The sequence below is a fragment of the Tamandua tetradactyla genome, chromosome 2, assembly GCF_023851605.1.
Source record: "Tamandua tetradactyla isolate mTamTet1 chromosome 2, mTamTet1.pri, whole genome shotgun sequence".
Taxonomy (NCBI): Eukaryota; Metazoa; Chordata; class Mammalia; order Pilosa; family Myrmecophagidae; genus Tamandua; species Tamandua tetradactyla.
The window spans coordinates 179,533,828-179,560,271 of record NC_135328.1 but is presented as its reverse complement, the minus strand read 5'-3'; the positions used below and the strand labels follow the sequence as shown (position 1 = coordinate 179,560,271).

The 26,444-nt window shown below is 45.2% G+C and overlaps 1 protein-coding gene across 14 annotated transcripts in view; it reads right to left on the bottom strand.

The window, feature by feature from the left end:
- Positions 1–26,444, bottom strand: part of ERI3 (ERI1 exoribonuclease family member 3) — a 141,076-nt gene that overhangs the window by 72,261 nt on the left and 42,371 nt on the right. For all 14 annotated transcript variants that reach the window (XM_077149923.1, XM_077149932.1, XM_077149925.1 and 11 more), the window contains one exon: positions 23,170–23,261. In XM_077149923.1, the coding sequence (XP_077006038.1) occupies positions 23,170–23,261 (92 nt within the window). The remainder of the gene's footprint in view (positions 1–23,169; positions 23,262–26,444) is intronic.

The following is a 26,444-nucleotide window of genomic DNA, read 5'->3' as shown; positions in this document are numbered from 1 at the left end:
AGAATCCAGTTGAGATAACTGGTTCCACTCCACAAAGTTCAAGGGCAGCACACTCTTCTCTCCATTACCCTTCAATTATTTGACAGATAATAAAAGGAAATTTCAGACAAGGCAGTAAGGATTTTATTTTAGAAGACCTGGATGTTTTTATGAGTTGGATTGTGTCCCCAAAAAAGATATGAAATCCTAATCCCCAATACCTCAGAACATGACCACATTTGGAAATAGTCATTGCAGATGGAATAAGTTAAGATGAGGCCAAAGTGGATTAGGGCCTACCCCAATATGACAAGTTTTCATAAGAAGAGGAGAAGTGGACACAGATAAACTGACACCATGAGAAGCCCATGTGCAGATGGAGGAGGCAGACTGGAATGCAAGGTTTGCCAGCAAACACTAGAAGCTAGAAGAGGCTTCTCTCCTATTAGGCTTCATATGGAACATGGGCCCTGCTGACATCTTGATTTCATACTTCTACCCACCAAAACTCTGAGACAATAAACTGTGTTATTTTAAACCACCAGGTTGGTGGTATTTTGTTACGGCAACCCTAGGAAACTAATAGAGATGTCTTATCTGGGAAGCAAGTTCCTCTCAAACACCAGGTAGCATATGATATTAACTATAACCAGTAAATTTCTCAGCAGGGAAATTCTGGCTGATGCTAAGATGATGAAAGGCTGAACATGGTCATATAAGAACCAAAAAAAAAGGAAATCAGGGAAGGTTTTTAAGGACAAAAGGCAGCCGTAGGAGTTAGAATGTGGTGGACACAGGTCTGTGGGTAGTCTCAGCCCTGTAGCTCCCAGACAGAAGCAGCACAGATGGAGCAGGTCCCAGTTCTTTACAAGAAGACTTTGAATGCTATGTGCCTCACAGGAAGACAGCTACCCATCTCAACCACAGAACTGAACCCTAGCTTAGAGAACACCAAAGAGGAAGGGATGTTAGAATGGCTATCATCCCCTACACAAAGAGGAAACTGAGGCTCAGAGAAGGAAAAGGATTTACTCCAATCATACAACAAACCAAGGGTAGAACTAGAAATGGAATCTAAGTATTTTGACTACACAAGGCATCTGCTGTGCACAGAGATGCATAGAGCTCTTCAGAGTCCCTGGGGAGACAAGACCTTATGCCTTACAGAATCACATAGTATGGTGATCACTGCTGAAGGTCACAGCTGGGTCGAAGGTTCTTAGGAGTCCAAGGTTAGTGACAGTAGATACCAGTGTGTACATGGGTCCACTGATGTGGAAAGGAAAAAGGCAAAAGTCCTGCTGGCACAAAAGGTCTGTGAATACTGTGGGGTCCTACCAGATACTGAGCCCAAGAAAAGAGGCATTGGCAGTGGGCCCTGGACTAGCCTGCGGGCATAAACGTGCGGCAGGTTTATGATGCCCAGGTCTCCACGCAGCTGGAATCGCTGGGTACAAAGCTCCCCAACTGCCCAAATATCATCTGGCCAAGCTTATTACTATTGCCCAATGAAATTTTATGCACCGAGTCCACAGGTGTGATTTCCCCTTCTTTATGAGGGTCGGAATGACATCACTGATGGCCAATAGAAAAGAACCAATTATGTCCAGGCCATAAAAAAGAATGGGATTTTTTCAACCAAATCAAAACTTCCTTCAGCTTCATAAATGCAAGGGGCCTCCTTCAAGGAAGGGCTCCCCAATCCTGCCGGTGGGATCTAAACATGATCACTTTCCAAATACTGTAAGGTCTAGGGCCAGAGAAGGGGCTCTGCCCTTGGCATTTACCATGTGGCCCTGCTCTTATCACACTGGCCCCTCAGGTCATCAGTACAGAACATCAAATCCTGGGATACCTGACAACCTCCTCACTATTCCATCCAGGGGAAAGTTAGAAAAGACAGGGTTCTCCTCAAGATCCCCTACTAAAACTTTTAAATAATAAAAAGGAAGCAGCAGAGAGCACCTAAAAAAGAGAGAGAACAGTATGGGGGAGGGAGAGCACAGTATGGAGGGAGGGGCAGGAGAAACTGCTGCTCTCCCTACTGCCCACTGCCCCCAACAAGCATAGGGAACAATGTAAAAGGGGAGTCCAACCTTCCCCACTCCACTATTCAAGGCCTACCACCTGCAAACCAAGCCACTCAGGCTGGGTCCAGACAGCTTTGATGGCAAACAGGTGTGGCTAGCTCTGCGCCAGCCAAGGCATGGAAGCAGCTCATTAAGGGAACACCACCCTCACTAACCGGTATGGCCAGGGTGAAGCCATTGTGAACAGGAGCTCGGCTTTGAAGATCAGGTGAAGCAGAGCAGGGGAAGAACTGCTAGGCTTGAGTTAAGGACACCAGCAACCATGGAGGTCTGACAGACAGAAAGCCACCAGGCAGATACTCCAGTGCTAGACAAGGTCATGGACACTATTTCTTATGTGCTTTTTTCTCCTCAAATGTTAGGGACAACCCCAACCCATGCTACTCTCACTTTCAGAAGACTCAAGCCTTTAGAGGAGGACTACTTCATGCCTCTCTGGAAAGGCTGCAGGACTGATTTTGGAGTGAGTTGGGGCTCTCAGTCCTGGTACCAGATAGCTCTAGGACATACATGTGCTGCTCACCTGCAGGGGGTCAACTCTTTTGCTCTATCTGATAATGTAGAAAAAGGGGTGGATCAAGGAGCAAAAGTAGAGGACTCAGTCACCCCCAAGAGAGCCTCTTTTGTTGCTCAGATGTGGCCTCTCTCTCCAGCCAACATGACGAGCAGTCTTACCACCCTCCCCCTCTCTGCATGGGACAAGACTCCCAGGGGTGTGGACCTTCCTGGCAACGTGGGACAGAAATCCTGGAATGAGCTGAGACTCAGCATCAAGGGACTGAGAAAAACCCTAGAATGAGCTGAGAATTAACATCAAGGGATTGAGAGAACCTTCTCGACCAAAGGGGGAAGAGAGAAATGAGACTAAGTGTCAATGGCTGAGAAATTCCAGAGTCAAGAGGTTATCCTGGAGGTTATTCTTATGCATTAAGTAGATATCACCTTGTTGTTCAAGATGTAGCAGAGAGGATGGAGGGAACTGCCTGAAAATGTAGAGCTGTGTTCCAGTAGCCATGTTTCTTGATGATGATTGAACAATGATATAGCTTTCACAACGAGACTCTGTGAATGTGAAAACCTTGTGTCTGATGCTCCTTTTAGCTACTCTATCAACAGAAGAGTAGAACACATGGAATAAAAATAAATGATAGGGGGAAACAAATGTTAAAATAAATTTAGTTTGAAATGCTAGTGGTAAATGAAAGCGAGAGGTAAGGGGTATGGTATGTACAATCTTTTTTTTCTCTATTATCGTTTTATTTCTTTTTCTGTTGTCTTTTTATTTCTTTTTCTAAATTGATGCAAATGTTCTAAGAAATGATGAATATGCAACTATGTGATGATATTAAGAATTACTGATTGTATATGTAGAATGGAATGATATCTTAATGTTTTGTTAATTTTTTTAATTAATAAAAAAGTTAAAAAAAAAAAGTAAAAACTATTTAAAAAAAAAAAAAGTAGAGGACTCAGAGAAAGGCTCTGGCTTCTTCAAAGTCACTTTTGGACCATGGAAGCAAAGAAGACCTAGACTTGGGAAGGAGTAGGCCAGTGGAAGCCAGACAACCAGCAGAGGGAAGATCCTGCCAAGGGGACATTTATGGGGGGAAACGGGGGGACTGGTTTCCATACAAGGTTTTCACAGTTGCTTATTTCAATGTCACCAGCTGACCTGCAACTCAGAACTGCCACAGTTTCTTATGCCTCTTTCCAAAACCCAAGGATAAGCCTCAGGGGAAGGACCCATGTGCACTGGATCCCAACCTGGGCATCTCACCTAGTCAGAGCCTACACAGTCAGCATGATTTGAGTGTTTCCAGCACTTAGCTGGGAACATAGCTCTTTGTCTCTTCTCTTTCTGTTTCCCAACCCATAGAAGATAAACAGACCCCAGTGATAAACAGCCCCCCTTTCACAATCACTTTTCTTCAAGTCAAGGAGAGTAGCTGGTGATGGATGGGCTGGAATTTGGTTATCAGGAAAGGCTGTCAGCCAGAGGTGCCCATCTCCTCCCCACTACACAGGGCATTATTACATTGTGGCATCGAGGTAAAATATGACCAAGGGGATGGGAGGAAAAAAGAGGGGAAGGCTGGGCTTACACACAGAGCAAATTGAGCAACAATGAGAGCAGGCACGAGGCTGGGATGTTAGTTATCTGCCTGTGACACCTTTTATCTCTGCACAAATTGGTCCTTCTTTCCCTACCACATCCTCTTATACAAACAGGCAGACACAATATGTCACCACTGCAATAGCGTAGCAATTTAACCCGAATTAGTGAGGGGGTCAAGCTAGGAAATAGGGGTTTCTCATTTCAACAGGTTCCTTAGTCTCTGGCTCTGGACTACCACATTGTGGGGAGGAAGGTAGAGAGAAAGCAGACTCATAATTGAATTCACTCACTTGGCTGCTGCTGATGTATAAAAAAATTAATGCTTGAGCCTCCTACTTATCAAAGCTGATTAGTATCCATCTTACCTGCAAGATGCACCATGTCAAAAGACATAGCAGGGGCCCACCCCAGGCAGGCCTAGCACTCCTAATTTTAGCCCACTATAGGAATCAGCAAGAACAAGAAGGGAGAGAAAGGCACTGCCCACAAGCATCAGCCCCAAGTCAGAAACTATGTTAGAAGCCTGTAGAATAGAGAGCTGGAGAGAGTTAGGTGGAAGGAAGGATAGGGAGCAAGAGGACTAATAGGAGGTGACTACATCAAAGACGGACCTTGAGAGATCAAGAATATGCTTGCGTCTTGAGGCAAAAAAAGGTATTCTGGCTCCACCCTCCAGGAGAAGCTGATGTCCAGGGTGTTTCCACCTCTTTGCACCCCTGAAAGACAGTGACAGATAGGCACATACATACACACACACTACTCTGCCTGAAATTGAGGATGCCAATGGCAGTGTTGATGGTATTGATAAGGCTAAAAGAGCAGGGAGTAGATGAGCCTGGTTTGTTCCCCAAAGACTTCCCCAACTGCAGGACTCTGGAGCAAGAAAGGACCCTATTGAAGACAAGGGGAGGGGTATAATACAATCCCACCCAGCACCAAGGTTCCACACCACACTAAGAAGTAAATTGATCAAGTGACCACATGTCCTTGGGAAAGTCACATCACCTTCATGCTCTGCTCTTGAAGGCTAAATGAGTCAGCCATAGACTCATTTATTAATACTTTATGATTTATTAAAAGACTCACAGGAAGGATTCTAGCTATAAGACGAGCTGAGAACAAACTTGCAACAGCCTTTGGAGACACTTCGAGGCCATCTGCTTTGAGAAAGTGCATTAGTCAAAAGGATCCTGGAGAAGCTTTGCTGGGATGACAGGCAAAAAGATAGTTCCAAAATCACGAAACAGCTGAAAAAATGAATTCCAAGAAGCTTGGGGTGAGGACAGGAGTTAAGGATGGAGAAGGTACCTTGGAACTCATTCTCCAAATCTGAAGAATCACACTCAAATACCAAGGTACAAAAGCCAAGACCACAATATAAATCTCAAATGTGGGCGTTTTCTACCTCAACTGACCACCATGTATTTATGAGCATCATGGAGACCCCAGGACCTTTAAAGTGTGCTCAATCAAACCTGACCCCTACAAGCAAGGAGCTTCCAGGCCCACCCAGAAGACAGACACAACATGAAACATAATGACCACTCTAGGAGAGACTGAGAAAGGGCCATCTCATTTCTGATGATGAGAGGACAACGTTGAAGAGCACTCAAGACTCATCTTCAATCCCCTTTGCTCAAGCATACTCACACACGCGCACACACAATGCACACATGCTCTGTCCTCCCATTCTTCTCTGCCTGCCCACAGCCTTGGGAGAATGCATTGCTGAGTTCTCAGCCCACTTTGCCTCCACACTTGCCCCCATCCTCTGGGATGGCTGCAGGTTACAATTCCAACCGCAGGCTTCAGAAAGATGATATACTTGCTGGAGCCTGCAAAGGGTCAGGAGAAAGTAGTGTTTGAAATACCAGCATGACAGCTGGCTCCTTGTCTGTCTCTTTCTCCCCCACAACCCTCCCCAAACTTGTCATGGTACAAGAAGTCTATAAGCAGCCCATCAGCTTTAAATATCAGTGTGCGTGAAGCAGGAGCACGAGAGCGAGGGAGCGCAGAGCGGGAAGCAGACAGCGAGCGTCTCTGTCACCACTGCCTGTCAGGGAACACTAATGAATTTCACCACCAGCAGCCTTGCTTCAGATGAGGGGGTGAGGTGGAAGAGTTTTCTAGGGAGGATTCAGTATTAACACACCTTTTCCCAAAGCCTTATTAATAAATATCACCCAGAGCTGAGAACTATGGCCCTTCCTCAGGACTTCAAGGAGAGGGAGAGGTTGGGGCAAGCCCCATGATCCTCCCAAACAGGAAGAGGAATACAAGTATGAAGCTAGAGGGAGCCAGCTGAGCCTCACCAATAGTATGGTTGACTTCTGGCAAGCCTCCCACCTCACTTATCACCATCACTCATACTCATAAAGACCTTGTGATGCCTAGTTGAGAGGACTAGGACAAAATGGAAGAGTCTCAGGCAGGGAGCAACTTACTATCTTCCTTCCTAGCCAGAATTACTACCCACCCACTTCACATCAACTTTAACTAATGCTCTCCATAGTTCCTTCTCAAGGTCCCATGGGCAAGAGGTTCCAGACTTTCCTTCCAGACCTAGGAAGGGCCATCCTCCCACACCTAAGGGAGGTAGGGTAAGGGAGACTCTGGTACCAGTCCCAACAGGAACCTACTTTCCCCATAGATGTTAGGAGACAGAATTTATTATAATCCTCATTTTACAGATGAGCAAATGGAAGTTGAGAGTGGTAATATGAGTTTCCCAAGACTCCATAAGTAGTTAGTGGAACCACCACCAGAACCCAGGTCTGTCTTCATTCTAAAGGCTCTGCTCTTTCCACAGTACCAGGCAGCCTCTTTGTAGAAGGGCTGATCACCTCAATACCTCCCATGTGTTGCCAGGCCCTGACCTAACCCTCTCATAGGTACATTCCCACCTCTGGCCTAGTGTGGGCCACAGCTGCCACATAGCAAAGACCTGGGCTCCAGGCCAGGGTGAATCCAGTCGGGTAGAGAAAGCCCTGGGAGTGAGCCAGGCCATCACCTGGGGGTCTCCACAGCTCAAAGGACACGGCTACAGGCATAAGCCTTCCCTTGGGTACCCTCCACACAGCTCTGAACAGCAGTGTCTGATCTGGCAGCGACCTGCTGTGCAGGGGGCAAATGACATTTAATTTCCTCTTGGTTTCCCTATGGTACAGACGAAAAGGCCGTCACCTGCGTCTGGGTCTGGCGGCACAGCTGGAAGTGTTCCCAGACATGCCGCTCTGGAGAGTTCCCAAACAGAAACCGGAACACAGGTGGGTGCAGAGTGATACCCCATAGACTAGGCTACCAGTCCTCCCAAGGAAAACCAACCTCAAATCCCTATTGCTAAGCTTGTGTGAAACTTCCAAAAGGCATTGTATTTAAATATAACATCTTCCTGCTCAACTGCTTTGTGAGCCTCTTGCCAACTATCTCCACATTCATTTCTCCAAGTTGGAGCCTACAAAAATGACCATATGGAGTATACAGCGCCACAACTACCCTGTGGAACAGCATAACATGCACCTCTCCCCAGTGCTGCAAATACTCCATGAAGTCATATAACCTGTATTTTCCCAGTTTCTCTCTAGTGAAACAGCAGGACCTTCCAAGTGCCCTCCCATGGAAACTTCTCCAGGTAAAGGGCAGAGTATCCCACCTGTTGTGACTGTGGGAAGTGCTGGAGGTGCCACCAGGACCTGGCCAGAGTTCTCTTTATATGGAAGAAATTTTAGTAGGCAGTGGGGATGGGGGAGAATGTGAGGGAAGGTTTCCAGGGCATGTGGGTCAGTATCTCAGCTGATGAACTATTCTCTTCTTGGTCAGGGAAATAAGAAGCTCCTTAGCAGTTTGAGCTGTCTCCAAAATACCTCATCCATCCTCTCCTACAGTCTCAGCCTGGCCTGTGGCCATCTTGACCCTGTGTCTGGGCTGCTTTTGTGTGGCCTACATTGCCCTCTGGAGGCTCCACAGAGAGGCATCTCCTAGTGTTCAGGATCTGGGATGCAGTCTGACCTCTGCTCCCAATAGCTAATCAAAGACACAGCTATTCCTTAACCCTCTGGCTGGTCTCCTCTGCCCTCGATCTCTGCTCCCCTGACTCACTCAAGATGTGTGAGCAATTGCACAGAGTCCTACTTCTGGATGGGCATTAGAACACACCAGTGGTTTTGCAACTGCTCCATGTAGCTCTAGGGTGCTAAGGAGGGACATGAGGTCATTTCATGGATTGGGGAGAGGATAAGAAAGAATGGGCAGGGCTTTGCCCCAGCTTCAACCAGCACAGCTCAACTTTTACATATTTTGTAATATTGGGTTTCCTCTAATATTTTGTTTAAAAAATGGTTTACTGTTAAAAAATACTCCACATCTGTTTCTCTACTTTGTTCCTTTGGGTTCTCAGAGCACTGGTTTTGTACTTTCTTTATAGTGTTTCCACAGTCCACCTTACTTAACCTTTATTAGTTACGCGTGTGCTGGCTTTTCTGTCCTGATCACTGGGTGGTTCCCCAGCACAGCACTTCCTGGGCCTGGAGGATCTTTCAACAGAGGCTGACTTAAGGCTACTGTTGGAATGCCAGCCCTTCCAGGGACAAATGATGATTAGCACCTTCATGACAGTGTCTGACAGTATTCCCTGAGAGAGAAGAGCTGCAGTGGGGGGTAACTGACTTTTACAAGAAGGTCCTAGTGAAGATGTGGCACATGCCACTCTTAAATCAACAAAAAGGCACACCTGCAACTACCGTCAATCATCTACATCGACCTCCAGGGGACCAAACAGAACCTCGCATTTGGCCAATCACTGAGCAAAATGTAGCATATTCCAGCAGGAAATACCACTCATTAGAAATTTCTGAACCCTGAATGTGGGGCCATTGGGGTGATGTTCATCAGATGAATACTCAAGGCTCTGTCCCCTAGCTTCACATGGCCTGTAGAGGAGACAGTAGTTCCACAATTCTGGCTATAAAACTGGTAACGGGTGAAGACCCGTGGCCCTACTAACCAAGCCAACTGCCTAGGCCTCCTTTTACAGCCAGCTTTGGGGGTGGGAGACAAGGAATTGTGTTCCTAGCTAAAGCCACTTGTTAATAGGCCCCAGATTCCCTTATCCCTGGGGAAAGGAAGATAGCAATGAGCACTCCCCTCCCCCACCCCCACCCCCAACACATACACATATCTCCCAGCAGGCCAGGGAGGACAGCCATTAGTGTGTGCCTCAGCAGACAACGGGGAGGAGAAGTCTCCAGAGCAAAGGACAACTGCAGCAATTAGAATGCAGGGAGGTTCAGAAGCTATTTAACTGGGTGACCCCTGAGGTCGCTGCATCTGACTCCCATCCCTGGATAAATATTGTATGAGAGGGGAGGGGTGCGAGTGAGCCAGCTACTGGGAGTGCTGCTCCTCCTTCCATTCCTGTCCCCACCCGACTCGGCTGCCTCAAGCCACACATATCAGGAACATTATTTACAGCCCTGACAGTCAGAGCAATCACTCTGCTAACCAAGAGGGAATGGACAAATTCAACTTACCAAAAATTGACTAAGGCAATTTAAGGAGAAATCAGGGCTGATGGGGAAAGGAATCTGAGCCAACACTGACATGCCAAGCTTCCCCCACATTCTGGGTTCAGCTGGAGCAAATACTCTGTTGCTTCCAAATCCCAATCCATTGCCAGGTGAAGCTAGTCCTAACTGGAAGAAAATAAATCAGAAATGGAACATCTGTCTACCTTTTGAGGGTCCCATAGTGGAAGAATTCCTAGATCTCATCACTATAGAGATATTCCTTAGCAAAGAAAGGAACCCTAGCTACCTGCTCAGAGGAAGCCAGACAACCTGCATGCCACCTTTCGAGCTGGTCCCTCAGACAACCTAGTTGGGAGAAGGTCAAGAGCCACAAAATCAGACATAGCAGGAAGGGGTCAGGGTGGGGGAAGAAGAGGAAAGTGTTTGAGTGCAGGCTGTGCTTCAGCCCGACATGTGTGCTCCTCCAGTCCTGCTCTAATGCACCCTGACATGCCTCTGAAGACAGAGAGCTGTTTGCAGTCAGCACCGTGATTTGTTAGTAATTATTTCCATGGTGTCACATTGCTGTCACTCTGTTAACAAAGAGACAGGGCTGCCTCGGGCTGCCTGCAAGAAAGAATCAGAGAGAAAAAGGCCTGTCAGGCTCCCGGGATTCTCTGGGCTGGCTTGCTTTCTTCCCCAGACCAACATCCTTGCAGGCTTGGGTAGAAACAGTTTTTACAGAACTATTGAGGCTGAGTCATGTCACCCATTAGCCAGGGACACTGAGAATTTACCCCACTACTCATAACCTTCCTTTCCAAAGCCCTACAAAGATAAACCCTCAGAGTACACACATCATTCAGGCATGGGCCACTATGCCAGCTGAAGCCTTGAGCATCCTGCCCTTCGTCTCCCAGGACTCCTGTTTCCTGACTTTTTCATAAGGTAGCATTCACAGCCTCTCATATGCTCTTAGGTGCCAGGAAAAAAAAAGAACCTAATTCAGATCAAACTGAAGCAGCTGCCCTATTGGCATAGATGGTGTTTAGGAAGAATAGGATGGCAGGGTATCTTCCAAGCATGCCTGAATCTGCCAACCATAGTTCAAGACTGAAGGTGCTCAGGTGCCAATGGCTACCTAAGCCTCCACATGCAAGTACATCTAGAGAAATACCTTCAGGGCTGATCTGTCTCTCTCAATGCCTAGATCTGCACAGCATCTGCACTAGGAGAATGAGTGGTTTGCTTTAGCACAAAGTAATGTCTCCATTACCCTGTCTGGGAATTAGAGGACAGATTGGCAAGCGCTGACAAAACAGAGGTCATTCACCTTACAGGCATGGAAAGTTGGAGATTAATTCTCTCTTCTCACAGAGGGAATCCAACTCCTAGATAGTGGAAGGGAAACACCAATATTGAGAAACCCTTTCACTGCCAGGCAGCAGCAGCAGCAGAGAAGGAAAACTAGAAAGCCCACAAGCCTTAGAGAGGCCTTGCCAAGGGGGCAGGGGGCCACTTCCACCTCACTCCTGCAGAATCCTGCAGCATAAAGGAGCCTGGACAAGACTAAGATTCTTCTGGCATGAAGGTCCAGAAGGAGAGTGCTAGTTTACTAGAATGTAAATTTCACGAAGGCAGGAATTTTAGAAGTTTTATCCCTATGTTCATTGCCATGTCCTTGACACCCAGGACAGTGCAAAGCACTTATTTGGCAGGAATTCAATAAACATCTGTTGGAAGAATAAATGAGTCGGCATGGCTTAAAGGCCACTTGCCACAGATCCAGGGCCATCCTTTCCCTATCACAGGACTTCAGAGAAGTAGACTACTGTGGGCTCTAGAACAGACAAGGAAAATTATATGACCAAGGGAACTGGAACTAGGCTTAAATGATAAGGGGGACTGAGACAAGATGATGGTCCTAGAGAGATGATCATATATTTATTCCACAAATATGCACTGAGCAGCTTGAAAGGTAAATACTCCAACAAAAAAAGGAGAATGGATAAATAAATTGAAGTATAATCATACAATAGAATATCACACAGCAATAAAAAGGATGAATTGATACATACAACAACATGGATGAATCTCTCATACATTATGTTGAGCAAAATAAATCAGATACTAAAGAATATGATTCCATTTATGTGAAGGTCAAGAACAGGCAAAACTAGGCAAAAATAACAAGAACAGTGATTACCTGGGAAGGGGAGGGCATTATTGACCAGGAAGAGCCACATGGGAATTTTATCTTAACAGGGGTGGTGCTTACACAAGTGTATACCGTGTAAAAATATATTCAGGCTTGTGGTAGTTAGATTCAGTTGTCAACTTGGCCAGGTGAAGGCACCTAGTTCTGCTGCTGTGGACAACAGCCAATGGTACATGAACCTCATCTGTTGCTGATTACATCTGCAGTCGGCTAGAAGGCGTGCCTGCTGCAATGAATGATGTTTGACTTAATTGACTGGTGCTTAAATGAGAGAGCACAACGTGGTACAGCCCAAACAGCTCAGATACCTCATCTCAGCACTCACAGCTCAGCCCAGGTCTTTGGAGGTGCAGAAAGAAATCACCCCTGGGAAAGTTGCTGGAACCCAGAGGCCTGGAGAGAAGGCCAGCAGAGATCACCCTGTGCCTTCCCACATAAGAAAGAACCTCAGTTGAAAGTTAGCTGCCTTTCCTCTGAAGAACTAATGAAATAAATCCCCTTTTATTAAAAGCCACTCCGTCTCTGGTGTGTTGCATTCAGGCAGCTAGCACACTAAAACAAGGCTCTTCATATTTTTTTTGTGCAGTTTATTTATTTGCTTGTTTGTTTTTTGGGAAGTGCATGGGCCAGGAATCAAACCTGGGGTCTCCCGCATGGCAGGTGGGAATTCTACCACTGAACTACCCTTGTACCCCCACACATTTGTGTAGTTTATATACCCTACTGTACGTACTTCATACTTCAATTTAAAAAAAGACAAAAAAAAAGGTTGGTGCCTAAGAGTCACACATAGTTACAAAGAATTTTTTAAAACACAGATACAAAAACTATCTCACCCAAAAGAAAATAGTTTCTAGGAGCAACAGTGACTCCTTATCCTAGGAGTTCAGGGGACAAGGGCCTCCAACCTTCATCCACTCTTTGTCTGAAGACAGAGGGGCCCAGGCAAAAAGACCACACCTAGGAAGGTCAAAGATCATTCAAAATACTAAGGAAGTACAATCCAATCCTAAGCCTAGAAGATCTAGAGGGAGGCTTCCATGGGGCTTCCATGGGCCCTCCCTTCTGTGCCAGGTGAGCTCTAGGGAAGCAGAGATGGATCATACCATCAAATCACGAGTTCTCTGAAGCAGCCTGTTGGTCAGACTGCCTGCCAAAGAGCATAGAATCAGACTTTTAGAGACTGCCCTGAAGAGCAATAGATAGAGAATCCAATTTGTCTTCCTGACAAGCCAAGCGGAGAGCAGGAAAGCTACCCCAACTCTGGTCTAAGGCAAAGGTCTCTACCTACTTTCAGCCTGTCCTGTCAGCAAGGAGGTGGTGCTAAGAACCTTACAGATGGTCAAGGGGGGGCTCCATATATCAAAACCAGGGGCCAGAGCCTTAGCAGCAACACCTGCCCCATGACCAAAGCAGAAGTAAAGAGTTATCCAATGAGGAGCTCTGTAGCAGGCTAAGGCACCAGGATCCCACCAGCATAAACATCTCGAAGCCTCATCAGTTACTAAGCAAAAAAGCTCTATCTTTCATTCAAGTTTTAAATGAGCAAAACTTTCATTCCAGGGGTTCCTTTAATCACAAAAGTGATTCAGATCCTCTGACACCCTCCCAGATGGTAAGGAGATGAAGCTGCTCTTGGAGTTCTACCCTTCAGCCTAAAAGTGCCTAGAAAGCAGAGTAAAAGAGGCTCCATCTGTAAGGGAGGGGCCATGCTTGCTGACCAGACAACTACTGCCCCTGGAGTCATCTCCTCCAGGCCCAAAATCTTTCCAGAGCAGACCATATGCCCAAACTAAGGCTCTGAGGGAAGAATGCTGGGTGATACTTGCAGCACCAGGACTAAATGGAGAAGAATGTGAAGGGAGCACAAGCTGGGAACCAGGAACCTGCTCTAGCATCACAGTCCTGTTCCTGCCCTAGGGCCTGCACACAGAAATTGATAATCCCCTGCCAAGCACACGATCAGGAGCCCCTTTATTGCCCTTTGAAGGCCCCAGGATATGTTCAGGAGGGGGGCTACTCAAATGTTGGTGAGCAGGCTGGCTCCAGAGGCATGTGAGCTCCCAGGGTGGGAGAAAGGATGGGGGAGGGGGTGGTCTTGTTCCTCCCAGCCCAAGAACTCTCTGCCCAAGGAGCTATCAGGTTAACGAGGCTACCCCACCACCACTCCATCTGAGCATGGCAGGCTGTGCCGCACGACTGGCTTCAGGTGGCTCTTCTTTAATTAATGGCATCCCAGACTCTGCAGGGAGCTTCACCCCACAATGAATGGCCCTCTCTCATTAGAGGCAGGCCTGCCATGATGTATTCAGGGTGAGAGCCAGGATTCATTTCCCCGTCTGTGGCCTGGGGATGGGAGGGAGGGGAGAGGCAGCAGGGAGAGATTTATATCGAGTGACTTGGATTAGCTGCGGCTGAAACATGACCCCATCAACTCAAGCTGCCTTCTCGGATCTAACCCGATGTACCACTGCTGATGAGAGGGCTCTGGGGAAGCTGAAGGGAGGCCAGAAGGTCTGAGTCCAGTTTTCTTTGGACTTAGGCTACAGCCCTAGGGCCCAGAATTCTATATAACATCCAGATATCTTCTCCCACCTCCACTTTCCATGCATTGGGAACCAGGGCCAACTCTGAGCCAATCTTGCCCACTTCTTCATGGCTGGGAAGCTGATCCACTGCCTTATATCTCTAAGACTGAGTCCCTGACCATGGTGCTCAGCCTGCTTTCCTGCTTTCTGTAGCAAGCAGTACCTCCACTCCCTATCCCAGAGAAGGAATCCACAACGTGGTAATAACTACAATACAAAGAACAGATGCCCCCACAGCTGCTGTTTGGACAGGACCCAAGTATGGGCTGCCATGGAACATCTCAGGCCTCAGGCTACTCAGCAGGCTTCAGTCCAATGCAATAACATGCCATCAGTCATCACCTTACTTCAGTGATCTGTTAGGCCCACCTCTAGGATGGGGAGATTGTGGACAACACTACCCTTCTGCCCCCTACCTCCCCTGGCACCACCTCATAGGGCTCACAGGAGACCAAGCAAGGGGAATTGAAGTCTTCTAGGCAAGAAAGAAAACGTGGGCCTTCAGATGTCTGAGTTTCCACTGTACTTCATAGACTTATAAAGAAGGCCACCCTGTACTTTGCTAGCCATGCAGCTGGTTTTAGATGTGGGAGGAAGGCAGGTTCAGGGTGGCAGTACACAATGCATAGCCTATAAAATTCCTCCTCCAAGACAGCTTTATTTTGTCTAAAACCTAAATTTTCTGTAGCACACAATCCAACTCAACCTATCTGGATAGTTCATTTAAATAGGACAGTCAATTAAATAACCCAAACACATGGAGCCCAGAATGGGAACGAGGGCTTGTATTCCTGTATAGCTTAATGTAATACCCAGACACATCCCAGAGTATGTTGGGCAGATAATTTTAAAATATTGGCAAAGTCCCTTGAGAGACTGGAGGAAAATATGGAATTATTAAACTTTCCCTTCTGGGAAACCCCTGATACTCTCTCAAACACTTCCAAGTTTATGAGGACTCCCAAGTTAATAGGACAAGCCCCTGATCTTGAGGATTGCTCTTACAAAACTTATTTCTGTAGTGGAGAAGCTATGCCTATCTATAATTACACCTAAGATTTACTTCCAGAGAACCTCTTTTGTTGCTCAGATGTGACCTCCCACTCTCTAAACCCAACTCTGGAAGTAAAATTACCCTCCCCCCTACATGGGACATGACGTCCAGGGATAGGAGTCTCCCTGGCAATGTGGGATCAACAATGCCTTCCTGACCAGAAGTGGGGGAAAGAAGTGTAACAAAATAAGGTGTGAGTGGCTAAGAGAGTTCAAATAAAGTTGAGAGACTATTCTGGAGGCTACTCTTATGCAAGCTTTAGCTAGATATTACTAATAGCCATGCTTTGCCAAACCTCAACCAACATCATTCCTGTTAACCCTAAAGAACACCCAAGGCTCTAACTGAGATCCTACAGAAGTTGCACAAACTAAGTTTACTCTTCAGAAACCTAAAACCTTCAGATAGTTCCTAGGCCAGATAAATCTTGAAACCCAGAGGTGTCAGTATGTCTAAGAACATCAACCAGTTTCATCCCCGTATTCTATATTGTCGACACCCCTTTCAACATGAAAAAAGTTATTCCTCAAGATTGAGAGAAGGATCAAAGGAAATGGACAAGTTATAACAAAGAAGTTAGGATTTAACAAATGAGTACAACTACTGACTCATTATATTGATATTGATATTTCTTTTTAGTTTCCAGTGTTTGGAGCAGCTAAAAGGAAAAACCTGAAATTGTGGAACTGTAACCCACAATAAACTTTCAAATCTGTTCTATAACTACTTTTTAAAATACACTTTGAAATTTATTGCTTTTGTATATATATTTCACAATTTAAAAAAAAAGATTAAAAAAAAAAAACACTCCCCCTGCAAATCCCTCTAAATTCGACTTTAAATTTTGCTAGTGTTTGGTGAAAAAAATCATACTTCAGGCCCTGTCCTCTTTCCACTCTCAGCCTCCTTCACAACCCCAAATCACTAAGAGAGCTGGTAAGCAGGCCCTCACATGCCCCTGCCAACCAACCAGAAGGGTGATCTGCAAGCCTGCTATTCAGCCAGGACAGCCAGGGCAGAATGCCTATCATCTGCACACATACCCACTCCATGTCATCCATGCTTCTTCCTGGCCCCTGTGGAGGAGCATTCATATACCCTTCCTTTCCTACTCAGAAAGAGATGTAGCTCAGTTCCGCTTTGCTAAGCCCTATTTGGCAATGTGTCTAAACACATGCAAACTTAATTAGTTCAGGAGGGGAGCCCAAGCACTTGCAGTGACAGATAAAAGTAATGGGAAATGAGACAAGTCTGGACTGGCAGGGAGTTCTTACTCAAATACCTTCCCAGCAGGCTACTATTCAAAGGTGATGCAGCCCAGTAATGGGACCAACTGGCATACCCATGGGCGAGGGGCAAGGTTCTCATGAACTTAATATTAAAAAAATGATGAGATACCCCACCTGTTTCCAAATTGACTATAGGATAGAGATATCCAAAGTGAGATTGGCCATGGTTTCCTTAAAACAGATCTGAAGAAGCATTAATTTGTAGACAGTAACAAGGCTTTCAGGCAGCCCCAAATCACACCACACCACCACAACCACCACCACATCTCCTAGCCAAGCATGTCCTCATATCAAAATGAACACCGCAGTCCAGACTTGGAGCCAGGACTCGGCAGCCTAGGATTCAGAGAACATTTTGAAACTCTGCTACCCAGTGCAAAGTAAGATGATGAAGGGCATCCCCACCATATCACAAAGCCATGGACCACAAACACATGGGTTCTAGAATTAAACAGGTTCAAATTCTTGTTTTGCAAAAAAATGGTTTTGTGCCCTTGACAAAATACTTGTCTCTCTGGGCCCCAATTTATTCATGTGTAAAAGAAGAGTTATGAAAAGAACTTACTTCATAGGATTATGATAAGAATTGAATGAGATAATGTGAAACTAGGGCAGCAGAGCTCCTGGTATACAATAAGTGCTCAGTAAATGCTGGCCATCTATATTCTCTGATGTAAACTTCTATAGACTGGTCCCAGCTCAGTTCTAGGGGCATAAGTCTCTGAGAGAGAGCTCTTCACACTGCTCCTAGGTCCGAGCTCATCTTCCATGACCCAGACTTACGGGCCATTCCCCCAGTTCCCACCATACAGGGCCCAATGCATGATGTTACTAGCAGGAAAACCTAGGGCCTCCTGACACTAGCAATGTACTTCTTTACTCCCTCACAGTAGGCTGGTATAGGAGGACCCGAGATTTCCTCTTCTGTTCTACTTGCCCAAACATTGGCAACTAATGCTCCCTGAATCTTACCCATGGTTCATCCTCCGCCATTGAACAAGTACTATGTGTCAAACACGATCTAGTGAGAAAGACAGACAAGTAGAGAGGCAGTTTTGATACCATTTAATATTTTATGTATGAATAAGTACATGGTACTCCAGAAACACATAGGAAGGCATAGAGAAAGATGTTAAAAGGGATCACAAGGAATTGGCCAGCTAGAACATCTGGCTGGGGGTGGGAAGGAGGAGGGAAACCCATAGAGAATACTGAAAGATAAGGCTAGAGAAGTAAGCAAGAGCCTTGAAAGTCTTAATAAATACTGCAAGGTAGAGACAATCCAATGTCCATCAACAGATGAGTGGACAAACAAAATGGGGTATACATATAATGAAATTCTATTCAGTTATATAAATGAGTGAAGTTCTGATACATGCTATAACACAGATGAAACTTCAGGGCACCATGTTGAACAAAATAAGCCAGACATAAAAGGACAAATATTGAAGGATTCCACTTAGATGAAATATCTAGATGAAATATTTAGCAAATTCATAGAGACAGAGTGTAGATTAAAGATTACCAGGGGCCAGTGAGTAAGGGAATGTGGAGATACTGCTTAGTAGGTAGAGAGTTTCGGTTTGGGGTCATGAAAAAGTGTTGGTAATGAATGGTGATTGTAATAATACTACCAGTTAAAAAGGGAAATGGTCAAAATGACAACTTTCATGTTATACATGTTTCCACAATAAGATAATAAACAGTGTGTACAAGGAAAGCATTTAACGGGACGTGACATAATCTAGCTACAATGAGAATAGAATAGAAGCCAAGAGTAGAGGCAAATGCCAGTTAGGTGGCTCTGTGATAACTCAAGGGGAATATACTGACCCTAACTAGGGAAGTGGTAGTGGAGATGGAAAGAAGGGAATGGCTTTGAGAAACCTCTGAGAGACAGAATCAACAGGACTCAGCAATTAAATGGCTGTGGCTAGAAAAAGGAGTCATGGATCGTCCTCAGGTTTCTGATAGAAAAACTGAATAGATGGTGTCAGTCATTATTGGAGGGAACAATGGAAGACATGGTGTTGGGAGAAAGATCCTTTAACACCTCCGCTTTTAGGGGTGTATAGACATCTAGGTGGAGATGTAGAACAGGTAGTTGTATATGCAGACCTGGAGTTCAGATGGCAGATGGAACAGATTTCTTTTCTTTACTGAGATTTCTACTGCCACTTCAATTCCCTGGAGAAAACAGTTTAAAACAACAGCATCACCATATATAAGAGTTGAAGCTATAGAAAAAGATGAAATCACTCTGGTGAGGTATGTGTGTAGAAAAAAGATAGCTAGGATGGAGATCAACGAAATACCAACATTTAAGAAAAGAAGCAAGGGAAAAAGTATCTGCAAAAGAGACTGAGAAGCCAGAGAAATAGGAGCAAAACCAGTGAGTCATAAGAAAAGTAAAGGTAAAAAATATTTCAAGGATGAAGTGGTCAACTTTATTGAATAATGCCAAGATGGCCAAATATGACCACCAAACAAACATCACTGACCCACGTTTAAGTCATCCTCCATCTCCCAGAAAGACAGGCACTACCTCACAATGCTCTCTAGGTGTATGGTTCTATCACTGTGGGACTTCACTCCAGGTAATAATAGCAGTCTCTGCTCTTTAATGGTCTTGATCGTTTGATTTCAGCCCTGAGAGTACCCTTAAATAGTCACTGCTGAATGGATCCTCTCCAACTCAAACAGTGAGTAAGTACCATCTAAGCAGGTATCTTTCTCTCTCCAGACTTTCTAAAACCTGAAGAGCTCCAGGTCCACCCCTGCACAGCACTGCAAAGGGGGTGTAGTATCCACATCCTACAAGGAAGGCAGAGAAAAATGTGAAGCCAAATGCCACCTCAGCATTTACATGACAAACTTCAATGGGAGGAAAACCTCTAATTTTCAAGCTAACACTGAGCCTAGATGAGTGTCCTCTCAACAGACTCTGAGTAAGCCCTGGACCCTCTTCCACCAGAATGTAAGGTCTGATTATCCTGACCGCTCCAAAGGGGCCTCTTCCCAGAGTGCACTAAGGTCCTGGTCCTCATACCAGCTTTTTCCCTCCCATTTTTCTCTCTTCCCCTCTTCTCAAACCCACAGCCCGCTGAAAAAGCCTTTTGGTCTGGCTTCTTGTTCACTCTGTACTGTTCAGCTGGTAAACCTGGATCTTCAAGCTATATGCTAAAGTCTCAGTTTCTCAAGGGACTGTGAAGGTGTTACTCCCTCACTCTATACCAGCCCTATCCCTCTACCATGTCAAACATGGAACCCCTTTAAAGAGGAGTTCCCTGCCTGGGCAGCAAAGGAGAGGGAAAATTGGTGAAAGAACACTAAACCCTGTTGGAGGCCCTCAAGAAACACTTGAAAAGGAGAATGAAAGGTAGGCCAGTGTGAGACGCTAAGATGACCAAGGGCTAAACCCATAACAAGGGTTGGTTTTTTAACAAGTTTAGAAGGAAAATGAAATCCACACCCACTAAATTCAGTTCAGCAGAATCTGTGGCTATAGCATCAAAGCCAATGTAAACCTTGAGTATCATCTCATCCAGCTTTGACAAAAGATGGACATAAAATGATTTTGTCAGGATGGGAGCAGATTTCTTTTCTTCAATAGGATTTCTGCTGCCACTTCAGTTCTCATTTCTCAGTGACTTACTAATCAGGCACTTTTCAACAAAAGTGATGTGAAGAAGCTGGTGGTGGAGGGGAACAGTGGGAGAGAGGGAAGGACAGCAATGAGAAGGTGCCATGGCTCTAAGAAACTACAGTATAAAATGAAAATATTTGCTGAATTCTTTAGATTTAGTTAAATCTGAAAATGGATGTCAAAATAAGAAGTAAGTCACATACTAACAAGTTGTGGGTGTCAATTTAACACCACCCTTGTCAGGCTCATCAGCAGCCTTTACCAGGCGCATAAAAAAGTGATCGCTCTAACGAGAGCCATCTGACGAGTCCCTGACGCGAGGTTCCAGGAATTCCAATAAGCTGTGCACTGTCACGCAGCACTACTTAGGTTTCCTCTCTGGCTGTTTTTATTTTGTTACACATTTAATTAAGAGCCTTCCCAGCAGTTATAACACCGAGACCTGCTTCTAAAAGGCAGTCACAGAGCTCCTGCCATCTGACATCTGCTTCCTTCCTGCACACCATTTTTTCAGAGCTTCACTGACCTTCCCACTCCAAACCCAAACCAGATACCAAAGTCCGGTGCTGCTGCTTCCATTCATATCTTTTGGACACTACAAGGTCTTAGAATTCTGTCTACCCATGAGCTTTACCTCTTTGACCCTCAGTTTGTAGGCTTTTTACATCCATAAAAGGAAGATACCACCTCCTACTAGAGAAAGTAATAAGAATGAATGAATGAGATAAGGTATATGCTCATAAAAATTTGGTTTCGTTTCAGATATGCTTGGATTCCACAACTCAACCTCTCTTCTTGAATACATCATTTCTCATGAAGATGCAAAGGAGTCCATATGTGATCCATATCTGTATAAGGTCAACCATGCCAGGGGCCAATTTGGCACTGCAGGCCAGACCCAAAGAAGATACCCTCTGAAATTTCCTCTCCATCTCATGGGCAAACCAATCCCAAGCTTAGGAGGCCCAGCTAGATTGTCCCCAATCTCACACAGAGGGAAGTTCCTCTCTCTTTCCTCTCTCTCTCTCTTTCTCACTCACTCACACACACACACACCATTCACAGTTATAGCAGAAGAGTCTAAAATGCAGGTGTTTTGAGGATAAAAGAGAAAAAAAAAAAAAACAAAAACAAAACACTGGAGTAGGACCCTGGAGAGGCTGTGTGAAGGTACAGGACCTCTGGGCTAAGCTAAAGGACCTTTCTCCTGGACCACAAGTTCCAGAACTCTGGGCATTCAGCACAAGCTCTGCCCTATCCTGAATAGATTTTCCTGCACTACAGAGCTCCACATAAGTTCCTTTCCTGCTTCAGTGCTCAAAGCTGCCCAGGACACCAAAAACAAGAACAGCAGTCTTCTTCCTCCTCATCTTTACCAGAGAACCCTCCATTGATTCATATTTGCTTCCAATACCAGCCTGTACAATTTACCTGACAAATGAGTGTCATCTGGGAATACAGAGATACCCTAGAGCTCTGGGAGCTATGTGTACATATCTAGAGGTGTACAACCAGTGTATATACACAACCTAAGGGATGTGGGAGATGAGGTATGTATATATTTATGTGATCTAGGGCTTGATCTTTCTCTTGCCTCATCTAGAGAGTTGGTGTCCAACAGCAGGCCTGAACACACCCTGGGGCACAACTAAATCTTGATGCCCAGTACCCAAAAGCATAAAAAGAACCTTGGTGAGAATGTATTACCTGATTTGGTAGGAAATGTCACTCCAGAGCCACTACTCCCCACCCCCCACCAACACTCCACCCGATGCTCAAACAAACACACACACACACACAATACTTGCTGTCGCCTTCAGTCACAAAGAACACAGAGGTATCGATTCTATCAACCCTTAGCAAACAGTGCCCCCACCACCTCCACCTCCCTTTAGTTCCCTAGGGATTGTGTGAAGCCATGTATCCATGAGGACAGACAAAATGCAGAAGTATCAGCCCAGGAAAGGAACCAATTCATTCTTCCACAACCAAGGCATGATCAGGGAAGACAAAGGAGGAAAGAAGAGATGTCCCCAGATCACTTTTAAGACCAGCTTCTTAAAAGCAGCCCTCTATTATCCCACTATTAGGCTCTTAGTGGAATCACTAGGGCCTTGCATCCCACATAAGAGGGTAGCATAGTATAACAGTTAGGAATAAGGAATCTAAAGCCAAGTTGCCTGGGTTTGAATCCTGGCTCTGCCCCTTACTTGCTGTGTATTCTTGAGCAAGTTACACAGCCTCTCTGTGCCTTAATTCCTCATCCATAATACAGAAGTAATAACAGTAATTATTTCACAGGGTTGTTAAATGAGTTCCTATTTTTAAAGCATTTAGAATAGGGCCTGATATAGAGTAAACATTATATAGTATGTATTTGGTAAAGAAAAAAATTTAAGACCCCCTTTGAATTCCTTCCTCCAGAGCAGTAACATGTAGACCAATAACATACAGTGTAACCTGCTAAAAACTAGCAGTTCTGGTAGGGTCCTTGACTTGCCCATCCCCTGCTCACGAGTAGGCAGAAGGCAGGGCTCCCAGACCTCTGCTAGCTCTGGCCGCCACACAGATCCAGGGATTCTCTGACCCAACTGCTCTGTTGGCTTGTACTTCTGAGACTCTGGAAGGCGAACCCTGGTCCAACAGGTTCCACTCTGCTGGCAAAGTAACCCTTCTCATACTCACATGACTTTTAAGTCCCAGTCTCCACAGGTGACAAAAATTGACTTGACGTTTGGATCTAAGAGGCCTTCCTTTGCCATCCATTCATCGACCCTCTGAAAAGTATACAAGAAGAAGAGATGAGATTTCCTGTTTTTCCCCCTAAGCTTGTGAAGAGTCACAACACTATAATGCAGATACGCTGTTTATAACCAGAACAGGAGAAAATTGTAATCTTATCCAGCCAGGGCTCCTCTCTGGGCACTCAGCCTTGGCTCAGAATTACAGAGACATGTAGACGAAGATCTCTGCAGGAAGATCCTAGATGCACAAGTGTGTAGGAGGAAGGAGCTCCTCTACTTACTCCCTCACATCCTGGCAGCCTGCCTTGGACATGATAAGGACAGCCCCCAGCAGGTCAGTCCAAGTACCTTGCTTTGACCCAGTTACTCCTCTCTTTGGTCCTCAAAGGCCCAGCCTAGCACAGACAGGTTGTTCTGGGCCATGAGAACAGGCTGGAAGAGAGCCCCATGCAGGGACGTCTATCCAAATTTTTATTCATTCATTTATTCTTTTCACCCATCCACTAAATGTTCACTGATACCTATTATTATTATTTCAATGTGCTTTGTCAGGCAGAATTTAATAAGAACCAGTCCTTGCCCTCAAAGATCTTAACCAGGGCGGGCCACGGTGGCTCAGCAGGCAAGAATGCTTGCCTGCCATGCCAGAGGACCCGGGTTCAATTCCCGGTGCCTGCCCATGTTAGAAAAAAAAAAAGATCTTAACCAAATAAGTTTGAATCAATTCCACATCAAAAGACATTTTTTGAAATATGTATGAAGGGGTGGGCAACAGAGAAGTGAGAGAGAAAGCTTCATAGAAAAGTCTCCTTCTTTGAAGGTACAGTTAATTTCCACCATGAGTCTAGCAAGAGGCCCCTTTGCTAGGCAGGAGTCCCATTCTGACACCTGGGCCAACTCTTTCAGTTAAAGTACATAAACTGGCCCTAGATTTTGTTATTTCTCCTCTTTCTGGTTGAGGATTCAAATTCGACAGAATGTTATAAAGGCAGAGCTCAACTCCTAGATAGAGAAAGAAACTCCTCCAAAATACATCTGTCTTTCTTTCCCTTCAATCCTCTGATCAGTTTTAGTATTTGCACTCACACTGGAAGTACAAATACTAAAATTAGTATATAATGAGAGAATTATCATAAAAAATGCTTGAAGCATTACCTATTTTCCAGAAGGTTCCTGGCCGGGGTAAGGAGGGCAGCAGATCACACCACTCCTCCCATGTGTATGCAGGAAGATTATTTTTACAGGCTGTACTGCATCATTAGAAACACAGGATTGAAAGTCGGATCTGCTCCCAGATCTGTTCCAACCTTGGGTTCTAACCTTGGCTCTTCCATCTCCTGGCTGTATCATTGATGGGAAGTCATTCAAAAGTCTTTTAACCCCTCTGAAAGTATTTCCCTCATCTATATACAAAAAGGGGTAAGGTGACAAACCTCACAGGGTTGTTTTGACAATTAAAGGTGATAATGTATTACGTGACTACTACAAAATAGACTGAGAAGGCGAGAAAAGCATTTGCAGATCATTACAATACAACTATATAGATGCAGCAACAAAAAAGTGACTGGAATGCTATAGGGTCACAAGGGGGAAATGGCCACCTCTATCTTATACAGGGGAAGGAGTCAGAAAAGGTATCATAAAACAGGTGAATGAACTAGAAACTTGATGGTTGGATTTGCCTGACAGGGTAGAAGAGAAGAAAGGATATAATAGGCAGAGACAAAGGTATAAGCACAATAATTTTATAATTGAGAAGCAATTTATTATCTGTTTAATGTCTGCCTTCTCTACAAGAGTATAAGCACTATGAAGGCAGGGACTCTGTCTTAATACCTAAAGCAGTCCAATGTCTACTCAATAAATATTTGCTACCTGATTGAAAATATAAGTAGGCAGAATTTTAGTGCGACCAAAGCCCACCATATATAGAAAAGAGGGCAGGAAATGAGACTGGGGGATTAGATTAAGCCACACTATGAAGGACCTACCTAGTGTGCCCAGCAGGTAACAGAGAGCCCAAGGAAATCTTTTAAGATTCATTCTAGCTTGCTCTCTGAACACATCTGAGATTCTGAAGACCGGGACCATGTTGATGCAGTCATTGAATAGAACCAAGGATCCTAACCAACTCCATGGCTACCGCAGTCCTATCTTCCAGAATGTCAGACTAGGTCCCTGTTAGTCTCTAAAATCTCACTGCAGTCTGTATATCAAAGAATATTTCTCAGACATATAATCTCTCAAGCAGCAAAATTCTGGAGCTTCCACTGCTGAATGACCTGTCTTTCCAGTCACTTTGACCCAACCCTTCAGGTGCATGTGCTCACTCATGCAGACAGACAGACACACATCTTCTCCCCAAGATCACCTAAAAAAAAAATAAGGCAGACTTTACATAAGAAAAGAAGTGAAGCAGACTTTACATAAGAAAAGAAGTGAAGCAGACCTGGAGCTCCCTAAGTCAACATAACCTCACTCTATCTCACTGGCCATAAATCCCTAACTTAAGTATCCCACCTGCTAGAGGGGCTCCCCAATGCCCCAACTCCTGCACAGTGGTCCTGGAAAAGAGAGGAGGACAGGATGATAACCATAAGATCAGGCTATTACCATGAGATGCACTAATTACTCACTGGGTTTCCTAGCCCATTCACTCTAACAGCAGATATTTAGTGAACATCTTTTACTACAAGCGTGTCCAGAGAACTGGTGCTACATTTGAAATCAGGCCTATCTTTTTCCTCCCCTTCTCTGCTTGAGTGAATAAGGGGTTGGCGGAATTACCAAGACCATCCCTATCAGCTAGGCCTGCCCTCCCAGCTCCTGTAGGCCTGAGAATTAGCCTGAGCTCTACTGAGAACAAATAAGTCAGGCAAACATCTAGCAGGCCATCTGCTTAGGGCCTTGACTGGAATAAGATGATAATTCCCCAGCTCTATAATAAACTCAGAACTAATTGGATAAAACAGAGCCCAGTCCAGTTTCCTCATCCTGCCAGAGCCTTAAGAGATCCTTAAGTGAAGATGCCAAGGATCTTCCCTCCTTCAGCATATACCCACAAAGTATGCTGAAGCAACAGAGAGTAGATTCTTGGGTGAGACTGAATCCTCTGAGCACCCCGCTTCAGAGCTGGCCTGGGGTCAGCAAGAAGAAGCCTCCTGAAGACCACATCTCTCCCTTAGCATGAGTCACTGACGAAAAAAAAAAAAAACC